The following is an 11,213-nucleotide window of genomic DNA, read 5'->3' as shown; positions in this document are numbered from 1 at the left end:
TCTATTTCTCCCTCCCTCCCTCCCTCCCTCTGTCTGTCCAAACAGTTTAATGCTCTCCTCCAAAACAAACCACTTAATCTGTGTTAGTCTGACACAAACATGTGATGCAGAACAGTTGTTCAACAGAGATACAGGGAGAGGCAGAATGGAGAGAGACAGAGAGTATGCAGGATGGTGGAGGAGGCAGAACGGAGAGACACAGAGAGTATGCAGGATAGGGGAGGAGGCAGAACGGAGAGAGACAGAGAGTATGCAGGATAGGGGAGGAGGCAGAACGGAGAGCGACAGAGAGTATGCAGGATAGGGGAGGAGGCAGAACGGAGAGAGACAGAGAGTATGCAGGATGGTGGAGGAGGCAGAACGGAGAGAGACAGAGAGTATGCAGGATAGGGGAGGAGGCAGAACGGAGAGATACAGAGAGTATGCAGGATAGGGGAGGAGGCGGAACGGAGAGAGACAGAGAGTATGCAGGAAAGGGGAGGAGGCGGAACGGAGAGAGACAGAGAGTATGCAGGATGGTGGAGGAGGCAGAACGGAGAGAGACAGAGAGTATGCAGGATAGGGGAGGAGGCGGAACGGAGAAAGACAGAGAGTATGCAGGATAGGGGAGAAGGCGGAACGGAGAGAGACAGAGAGTATGCAGGATAGTGGAGGAGGCAGAACGGAGAGAGACAGAGAGTATGCAGGATGGGGGAGGAGGCGGACCGGAGAGAGACAGAGAGTATGCAGGATGGTGGAGGAGGCAGAATGGAGAGAGACAGAGAGTATGCAGGAAAGGGGAGGAGGCAGAACGGAGCAGCAAATGAGGACATGGTGAAAGAAACCGTGGGAGGGAGAGAGAGAGAGAGAGAGAGAGAGAGAGAGAGAGAGAGAGAGAGAGAGAGAGAGAGAGAGAGAGAGGGAGAGGGAGGGAGGGAGGGAGGGAGGGAGGGAGGGAGGGAGGGAGGGGCAGAAGAGAGGAAATCTGTCGGCCACCAGAGGGAAAATGTATTGTGGCTGCTAGATATTGGCTTCTGCTGCTGCGCTGCTTAGCCTGCGTACTACAGTATCTCAGCCTGCAGCTGTGGAGCAGAGCAGGACAGAATAGACCAGAACAGAATAGACCAGACCAGAGCAGAACAGGATACGCTACAGCTTTAACACACTGAAGGAAAGAGGAGGAGGAACACGAGAACACCTTTACAGCGCCAGCTCCACAGCACCAGCTCCACAGCGCCAGCTTCACAGCGCCAGCTTCACAGCTCCAGCTTCACAACCTTTGTATTGAGAATCATTGGTGCAGGACCAGAGAAGGAGCAGTGAGATACAGCACAGCTAGAGACATCTGCATCAGCCAGCCGTTCAGGGACCAGAGAGAGAGGGAGCACGTTTATAGCAGCACGCAGACAAGAGACACGTCTGTGACAAACCTGAAAGGAAGGGATACTCTGACTGTTTTTGGACTACAGTGTCTGTGCCTTAGTAAGGACTCAGTGAATCACAGTCCTTAGCTGGTAGATGGATTCAGTGATTCAGTGGTGTGTCTGTATGGATGTGGTGAACTACAGCGTTGCCTAGTAGGATCCTCGGAAGTCAGACGTTGTGGGAGGGTTGCTAATCCCTTGGATTAACCTTTCAGACTTCAAGAAGAGAAAAGAGGAATGAGGATTCAGTGTCACTCTGTCCCCTCATCGTGACTACAAACCCCTTTTCTAAGGTGGAGTTTTGATCAACCTTTCATATTGACTGAAGAGGACGAGATAGAAGATATGGATTCCAACACATCTAGCTAATTCATCTGATGGTTTCAGTGTGGTAATTTACTTTTCTTTTTTTTGTTGCAATGTACACCTCATGCGTTTCTTTTCTGTCCTCTCTTTCATCATCCCCATCTTTAATTTAGTAACATATTCTGTACGCGTTACTAGGGCTGTACAAGTTAGACATGAATCCTTATTTTAAAGGTAAGAGATACGTTCACACCGGTCAGATTTAAAGATTCAGCACATAAAGATAAAGGCTGAAATGTCATGACAAACGATGGCTGTTTTTTGTAGTAACCTAAAAAAAAAAATACAGAGAAAGTACAATGAAACTCTGACAGTTCCTGAAGAAACACTAGATCACTAACGTCCCTTCAGGCAGAGCCTTCAGGCAGAGCCTTTAAGACACCGGAACGAGACGAAGGGACAGTGGAGTGTACCAACAGGTAAAACCCATCAACCATCTGACTTCTGACACATCAGGGATACCTGACTGTCAACACAACATTGTATTTATTTTGACGTTCTACATGCTTCTACATGTATTGTTTACACCCCACTGGCCCAGCACATGTACACAATTAACATGTCCATAAGAAGAACAGAAGAATAAGATAGAAGTTGTAAGGCCTACAGCTGGGTATCTGAGAGTAAGCTAGTAAAGCACAGAATACATCATAGATCACTGACTGCTGTTCTCGCAGGCAGGCAGACAGACAGACAGACAGACAGACAGACAGACAGACAGAGCGTTAACAGTGGGTAGTGGTAGTGAGTAGGAGTGAGATAATGATGATGCTCCGCAGGGGAGATACAGTGGATTGGGTAATGTTCACAGAGGATTGGGTAATGTTCACAGAGTGCTATTCCCTCTATGGGGAGAAGCCTTCTGCTTTCAGCTTTGATGATGGAGGCTCGTCGTTGAGGAAATTCACCGGGAGGAACAGCTATCTCTCTGGAAGTGAATGCAAAGTAGTCACTACTTAATTATCTATACATATGGGTACACTATCGTTTCTTCTGTGCTTTGTTTTCACTACCCAGAGCCAGAGAAATATATAAGAAATGGAAAATGTTATTGTTATAAATTGAAAAATATTCCCTGAGGAGAACAGTGAGATTAAAGTATTTTGCTTGTGATCTGTTACAGTAGAATATTTGATCAAATAAAATACAATCATCCCATTCCTCTTTTCTCCCATCTCAATCCGTACATTTGATTTAACAATACTTGACCAACAAATAAAATCTGTTCTCATGCCTAAGCTCAAATACACATGTACACGTGTGGAAGTTGGCAAGTTCTTTGTTTTTGCCTTGAAAATCACAGAAGCTGAATGAAAAGCTCAGAAGCTGAATGAAAAGCTGAGAGAAAAAACACGGAAGTTGGCTTTATTGGTACTTTGCTAAACATGTCTTTCTTCGAGGAGGGATTCTTTTGAAATATCCACTAATGGATGGGTGATGGACATGGATTGTCTCACCATTTCTCATCTCCGATGGAGATCCTCATCACTGAAACTTCGTTGAACTAAAGAGGACCCAGCGTCTGAGGCCTTAGGACAGTTGAGTCAGCTTGGTGCTGGCCACACGACTCTACCACAGTGGATCTAAGATATCCTCATCATTGGCACCTAACAAACTAACCTACGGAGTCTGTGCAGAGGTCACACAACACGGTGATTGAGACCCGAATAAATCAGAGCTAGGAGGACTAGAGTCAGGACAAGATCCAGGACTAGAGTCAGGACAAGATCCAGGACCAGATCCACGACCAGATCCAGGACTAGATCCAAGACCAGAGTCAGGACCAGATCCAGGACTAGATCCAGGACTAGATCCAGGTCCAGATCCAAGACCAGAGTCAGGACCAGACCCAGGACCAGATCCAGGACAAGATCCAGGACCAGAGTCAGGACCAGATCCAAGACCAGATCCAGGACCAGATCCAAGACCAGATCCAAGACCAGATCCAGGACCAGATCCAAGACCAGATCCAGGACCAGATCCAGGACCAGATCCAAGACCAGAGTCAGGACCAGATCCAAGACCAGATCCAGGTCCAGATCCAGGACCAGAGTCAGGACCAGATCCAGGACCAGATCCAAGACCAGATCCAAGACCAGATCCAAAACCAGATCCAGGACCAGATCCAGGTCCAGATCCAAGACCAGAGTCAGGACCAGAGTCAGAACCAGATCCAGGACCAGATCCAGAACCAGATCCAAGACCAGATCCAAGACCAGATCCAGGACCAGATCCAGGACCAGAGTCAGGATGGGGTGTAACATGTGTGTGGTGAACCGGCCGGAGCAACAGTACAAGGTCATGTTCCAGGTGAGAACCTCTATTGGACCCCCTCCCTTCTGCTCACCTCACCTCACTCCACCAGGGTCGGGGTCAATTCAGTCAACTGGTTCTGACCCCCTCCCTTCTGCTCACCTCACTCCACCAGGGTCGGGGTCAATTCAGTCAACTGCTTCTGACCCCCTCCCTTCTGCTCACCTCACTCCACCAGGGTCGGGGTCAATTCAGTCAACTGGTTCTGACCCCCTCCCTTCTGCTCACCTCACCTCACTCCACCAGGGTCGGGGTCAATTCAGTCAACTGGTTCTGACCCCCTCCCTTCTGCTCACCTCACTCCACCAGGGTCGGGGTCAATTCAGTCAAATGGTTCTGACCCCCTCCCTTCTGCTCACCTCACCTCACTCCACCAGGGTCGGGGTCAATTCAGTCAACTGGTTCTGACCCCCTCCCTTCTGCTCACCTCACTCCACCAGGGTCAGGGTCAATTCAGTCAACTGCTTCTGACCCCCTCCCTTCTGCTCACCTCACTCCACCAGGGTCGGGGTCAATTCAGTCAACTGGTTCTGACCCCCTCCCTTCTGCTCACCTCACCTCACTCCACCAGGGTCGGGGTCAATTCAGTCAACTGGTTCTGACCCCCTCCCTTCTGCTCACCTCACTCCACCAGGGTCGGGGTCAATTCAGTCAACTGCTTCTGACCCCAACCCTGCTCTCCAAAGGTTCACGACCCCTTCATATCTATCTCTTTCTCTACAAGCATGTGATGTACTGTGTGTCTGCCTGCTTCAACCATTTAATTCCTTTCGGGGCTTTAATTCATCTTCTACACATCAACATTGGGGCAACTCAAATCAATGTTTCCAGGGAGTGGCATTTGATTGATGCTTTTCCGATTGTAGTCCATTTTAATAGGGATATGATTTTTACAAAGGTGTCAAGAACCATTTCAGAGACATGCTAACTATCAATAGCACCAGCATAGACCATGTTGAGTATCACAGGTAGGCCCTGCTCATCCATAATGTGGAACAGCTAATATGACTATTGATTAGGGTCGCTAGATCACAGAGATGAAACTAATGCTCTCCTCTGGTTAAAGTTATTATGTAGTCAATTGTGTTCAGAAAGTATTCTCACCCCTTGGCTTTTTCCCATTTTGTTGTGTTACAACCTGAATTTAAAATGCAATACATTAGGATTTTGTGTCACCTCATAATGCCTATAGTGGAATTATGTTTTTGAACTTTTCTTTTTTTTCTTTTTTTTACAAGTTAATTAAAAATGAAAAGCTGAAATGTCTTGAGTCAATAAGTATTCAACCATTTTGTCATGGCAACGAGCCCAATCAAGTTCAGTAGGAAACATTTGATGAATTAACAAGTCACATAATAAGTTGCATGGACCTATTCTGTGTGTAATAATGGTGTTTAACATGATGCACTGCATATTATCTACGCAAAGTCGCTTTTCCCCTACCTACATCAAATCAAATTGTATTTGTCACATGTGTTGAATACAACCTTACTGTGAAATGCTTACTTACAAGCCCTTAACCAACAATGCAGTTTAAGAAAAGTAAGAGATAATAAATACAAATAGTTAAAGAGCAGCAGTAAATAACAATAGTGGGGCTATATACAGGGGGTACCGGTACAGAGTCAATGTGGAGGCTATATACAGGGGGTACCGGTACAGAGTCAATGTGGAGGCTATATACAGGGGGTACCGGTACAGAGTCAATGTGGAGGCTATATACAGGGGGTACCGGTACAGAGTCAATGTGGAGGCTATATACAGGGGGTACTGGTACAGAGTCAATTTGGAGTCTATATACAGGGGGTACCGGTACAGAGTCAATGTGGAGGCAATATACAGGGGGTACCGGTACAGAGTCAATTTGGAGGCTATATACAGGGGGTACCGGTACAGAGTCAATGTGGAGGCTATATACAGGGGGTACCGGTACAGAGTCAATGTGGAGGCTATATACAGGGGGTACCGGTACAGAGTCAATGTGGAGGCTATATACAGGGGGTACTGGTACAGAGTCAATGTGGAGGCTATATACAGGGGGTACCGGTACAGAGTCAATGTGGAGGCTATATACAGGGGGTACTGGTACAGAGTCAATTTGGAGGCTATATACAGGGGGTACCGGTACAGAGTCAATGTGGAGGCTATATACAGGGGGTAACAGTACAGAGTCAATGTGGAGGCTATATACAGGGGGTACCGGTACAGAGTCAATGTGGAGGCTATATACAGGGGGTACCGGTACAGAGTCAATGTGGAGGCTATATACAGGGGGTACTGGTACAGAGTCAATGTGGAGGCTATATACAGGTGGTACAGAGTCAATGTGGAGGCTATATACAGGGTGTACCGGTACAGAGTCAATGTGGAGGCTATATACAGGGGGTACCGGTACAGAGTCAATGTGGAGGCTATATACAGTACCTGTCACGCCCTGGCCTTAGTATTCTTTGTTTTCTTAATTATTTTAGTTAGGTCAGGGTGTGACATGGGGAATGTATGTGGTTTTTGTAGTGTCTAAGGTGGTTGTAAGGTTTAGGGGGTTTATTAGAGTAGTTGGGTTTATGTTTAGTATAGTAGTCTAGCTGTGTCTATGGTTGAGTGTAGGTATCTGGGAAAGTCTATGGTTGCCTGAATTGGGTCTCAATTAGAGACACCTGGTTATTGTTGTCTCTGATTGGGAGCCATATTTAAGGCAACCATAGGCTTTAGCTGGTTGTGGGGAATTGTCTATGTTGAACGTTTGTAGCCTGTGTGTGTGTGTGTGTGTGTGTGTGTGTGTGTGTGTGTGTGTGTGTGTGTGTGTGTGTGTGTGTGTGTGTGTGTGTGTGTGTGTGTGTGTGTGTGTGTGTGTGTGTGTGTGTGTGTGTGTGTGTGTGTGTGTGTGTGTGTGTGTGTGTGTGTGTGTGTGTGTGTGCGCACTACGTTTATAGCTTCACGGTCGTTTGTTGTTTTTGGTATAGTTTGTAATAGTGTTTCGTTTCATGTTCATCTTCGTAGTAAAAAATAAAAGAAGATGGCTTATTTTCCACATGCTGCGTTTTGGTCCGTCTCTCCTCCACACGATCGTGACAGAATTCCCCACCAACCATGGATCAAGCAGCGTGAGAGGAACCAGGACTCGTGGACTTGGGAGGAAATATTGGACGGAAAGGGACCCTGGGCTCAACCAGGAGAATATCGCCGCCCCAAAGTTGAGCTGGAGGCAGCGAAAGCGGAGAGGCGGCGATATGAGGAGGCAGCACGGAAACAAGGCTGGAAGCCCGTAAGTCAAACCCAAAAATTTCTTGGGGGGGGGGGTTTTGGGGAGTTTAGTTGGGTCAGTCGGGAGACGTGAGCCAACTCCTCCTGCTTACCGTAAGGAGCCGGTGAGGGCGGATTTGGAGGAGAGTGGCGCAGAGACAGTAAAGGAGTTAATGGAGAAATTGGAGGAGAGAGTTATGAGGGATGTATTGGTTTGGTGCATGAGGCACGGCATCCGTCCGAATGAACGTGTTGGTGATTTAATGTCACCGGGAACAGCTCTCCATACTCGTCCTGAGGTGCGTGCTAGCCGTCTGGTGAAGACAGTGCCTACAGCACGCACAAAGCCTCCCGTGCGTCTCCAGAGTCCTGTGCGTCCTGTTACTGCTCCTCGCACTAGCCCTGTGGTGTGTGTTCCCAGCCCAGTACCACCAGTGCTGACACCACGCACCAGGCTTCCAGTGCGTCTCCAGAGCCCTGTTCCTCCTCCACGCACTCTCCCTGTGGTGCGTGTCTCCAGCCCAGTGCCTCCAGTCCCGGCACCACGCACCAAGCCTCCTGTGCGTATCCAGAGCCCTGTACGCACTGATCCTTCTCCCCGCACTCGTCCTGAGGTGCGTGACCTCAGCCCGGTACCACCAGTTCCGGTACCACGCACCAGTCCTATAGTGCGCCTTGAGAACTCAGTGTGCCCTGTCCCTGCTCCCCGCACTAGCCTTGAGGTGCGTGTCTCCAGTCCGGTAACACCAGTTCCGGTACCACGCACCAAGCCTCCTGTGCGTATCCAGAGCCCTGTACGCACTGATCCTTCTCCCCGCACTCGTCCTGAGGTGCGTGCCCTCAGCCCGGTACCACCAGTGCCGGTACCACACATCAGGCCTATAGTACGCCTTGAGAGTCCAGTGTGCCCTGTTGTTGTTCCCCGCACTAGCCTGAAGGTGCGTGTCCTTAGCCCGGTACCTCCAGTTCCGGCACCACGCACCAGGCCTACAGTGCGTCTCAGCCGGCCAGAGTCTGCCGTCTGCCAAGCGGCGCCTGAACTGCCCGTCTGCCAAGCGGCGCCTGAACTGCCCGTCTGCCAAGCGGCGCCTGAACTGCCCGTCTGCCAAGCGGCGTCTGAACTGCCCGTCTGCCAAGCGGCGCCTGAACTGCCCGTCTGCCCAACGGCGCCTGAACTGCCCGTCTGCCCAACGCCGTCTGAACTGTCCGTCTGCCAAGCGCCGCATGAACTGCCCGTCTGTATTGAGCCTTCAAAGCCGCCCGTCTGCCATGAGCCTGCAAAGCCGCCCGTCTGCCATGAGCCTACAGAGCCGTCCGCCAGACAGGAGCCGCTAGAGCCTTCCGCCAGACAGGAGCCGCTAGAGCCTTCCGCCAGACCGGAGCAGCCAGAGCCTTCCGCCAGACCGGATCAGCCAGAGCCTTCCGCCAGACCGGATCAGCCAGAGCCTTCCGCCAGACCGGATCAGCCAGAGCCTTCCGCCAGACCGGATCAGCCAGAGCCTTCCGTCAGACCGGATCAGCCAGAGCCTTCCGCCAGACCGGATCAGCCAGAGCCTTCCGCCAGACCGGATCAGCCAGAGCCTTCCGCCAGACCGGATCAGCCAGAGCCTTCCGCCAGACCGGATCAGCCAGAGCCTTCCGCCAGACCGGATCAGCCAGAGCCTTCCGCCAGACCGGATCAGCCAGAGCCTTCCGCCAGACCGGATCAGCCAGAGCCTTCCGCCAGACCGGATCAGCCAGAGCCTTCCGCCAGAACGGATCAGCCAGAGCCTTCCGCCAGCCATGACCAGCCAGAGCCGTCAGCGAGCCATGACCAGCCAGAGCCGTCAGCGAGCCATGACCAGCCAGAGCCGTCAGCCAGCCATGAGCAGCCAGCTCCGTCAGCCAGCCATGAGCAGCCAGCTCCGTCAGCCAGCCATGAGCAGCCAGCTCCGTCAGCCAGCCATGAGCAGCCAGATCCGTCAGCCAGCCATGAGCAGCCAGATCCGTCAGCCAGCCATGAGCAGCCAGATCCGTCAGCCAGCCATGAGCAGCCAGATCCGTCAGCCAGCCATGAGCAGCCAGATCCGTCAGCCAGCCATGAGCAGCCAGATCCGTCAGCCAGCCATGAGCCGTCCAGCCAGGATCCGCCAGAGCCGTCCAGCCAGGATCCGCCAGAGCCGTCATCCAGCCAGGATCCGTCCCTCAGTCCGGAGCTGCCGTCCCTCAGTCCGGAGCTGCCCCTTATCCTGGTGCTGCCCCTTAGTCCGGTGCTGCCCCTTAGTCCGGTGCTGCCCCTTAGTCCGGTGGGGTTAATGTGGAGGGTGGCCATTTGGAGGAGGCTACGAAAGCGGGTAGTGACTATGGTGGGGTGGGGACCACGACCAGTGCCGGAGCCGCCGCCGTGGACGGAAGCCTACCCAGACCCTCCCCTAGACTTTGTGCTGGTGCGCCCGGAGTTCGCACCTTAAGGGGGGGGGGTTATGTCACGCCCTGGCCTTAGTATTCTTTGTTTTCTTAATTATTTTGGTTAGGTCAGGGTGTGACATGGGGAATGTATGTGGTTTTTGTAGTGTCTAGGGTGGTTGTAAGGTTTAGGGGGTTTATTAGAGTAGTTGGGTTTATGTTTAGTATAGTAGTCTAGCTGTGTCTATGGTTGAGTGTAGGTATCTAGGAAAGTCTATGGTTGCCTGAATTGGGTCTCAATTAGAGACAGCTGGTTATTGTTGTCTCTGATTGGGAGCCATATTTAAGGCAACCATAGGCTTTAGCTGGTTGTGGGGAATTGTCTATGTTGAACGTTTGTAGCCTGTGTGTGTGTGCGCACTACGTTTATAGCTTCACGGTCGTTTGTTGTTTTTGGTATTGTTTGTAATAGTGTTTCGTTTCATGTTCATCTTCGTAGTAAAAAATAAAAGAAGATGGCTTATTTTCCACATGCTGCGTTTTGGTCCGTCTCTCCTCCACACGATCGTGACAGTACCGGTACAGAGTCAATGTGGAGGCTATATACAGGGGGTACCGGTACAGAGTCAATGTGGAGGCTATATACAGGGGGTACCGGTACAGAGTCAATGTGGAGGCTATATACAGGGGGTACCGGTACAGAGTCAATGTGGAGGCTATATACAGGGGGTACCGGTACAGAGTCAATGTGGAGGCTATATACAGAGGGTACCGGTACAGAGTCAATGTGGAGGCTATATACAGGGGTTACCGGTACAGAGTCAATGTGGAGGCGATATACAGGGGGCACCGGTACAGAGTCAGTGTGGAGACTATATAAAGGGGGTACCGGTACAGCGTCAATGTGGAGACTATATACAGGGTGTACCGGTACAGAGTCAATGTGGAGACTATATACAGGGGGTACCGATACAGAGTCAATGTGGAGGCTATATACAGGGGGTACCAAGTCAATGTGGAGGCTATATACAGGGGGTACCGTTACAGAGTCAATGTGTCAATGTGCGGGGGTCACCAGTGTCGAGGTAATTATGTATATGCAGGTAGGGTTATTAATGCATAGATCATGGTAGCAGCAGTGTGGGGTGGGGGTGCAAATAGTCGGGGTAGCCGTGTGATTATCTGTTCAGCAGTCTTATGGCTTGGGTTTAGAAGCTGTTTAGAAGCCTCTTGGACCTAGACTTGGTGCTCGGGTACCGCTTGCAGTGCGGTAGCAGAGAGAACAGTCTATGACTAGGGTGGCTGGAGTCTTTGACAATTTTTAGGGCCTTCCTCTGACACCGCCTGGTATAGAGGTCCTGGATGACAGGAAGCTTGGCCCTGGTGATGTATTGGGCCGTTCGCACTACCCTCTGTAGTGCCTTGCAGCCGGAGGCCGAGCAGTTGTCACACCATGCAGTGATGCAACCCATCAGGATGCTCTCGGTGGTGCAGCTGTAAAAC

The 11,213-nt window shown here is 50.8% G+C and overlaps 1 protein-coding gene across 3 annotated transcripts in view; it reads left to right on the top strand.

The window, feature by feature from the left end:
• Positions 1-968: 968 nt before the first annotated feature.
• LOC139557909 (PDZ domain-containing protein 4-like) overlaps positions 969-11,213 on the top strand; it is a 75,814-nt gene continuing 65,569 nt past the window's right edge. Inside the window, exons 1-2 of one of the 3 annotated variants that reach the window (XM_071373244.1) lie at positions 969-1,794; positions 3,073-4,079. In XM_071373244.1, coding sequence (XP_071229345.1) covers positions 4,020-4,079 — 60 coding nt within the window. In that variant the 5' untranslated portion in view covers positions 969-1,794; positions 3,073-4,019. Of the gene's footprint in view, positions 4,080-11,213 lie in introns of all 3 variants that reach the window. The other 2 variants (XM_071373248.1, XM_071373243.1) reach the window with 2 other exon arrangements.

Source organism: Salvelinus alpinus, chromosome 28 (genome assembly GCF_045679555.1).
Source record: "Salvelinus alpinus chromosome 28, SLU_Salpinus.1, whole genome shotgun sequence".
Taxonomy (NCBI): Eukaryota; Metazoa; Chordata; class Actinopteri; order Salmoniformes; family Salmonidae; genus Salvelinus; species Salvelinus alpinus.
The sequence above is the reverse complement of the archived record's forward strand: the minus strand, read 5'-3'. Positions and strand labels throughout refer to the sequence as shown.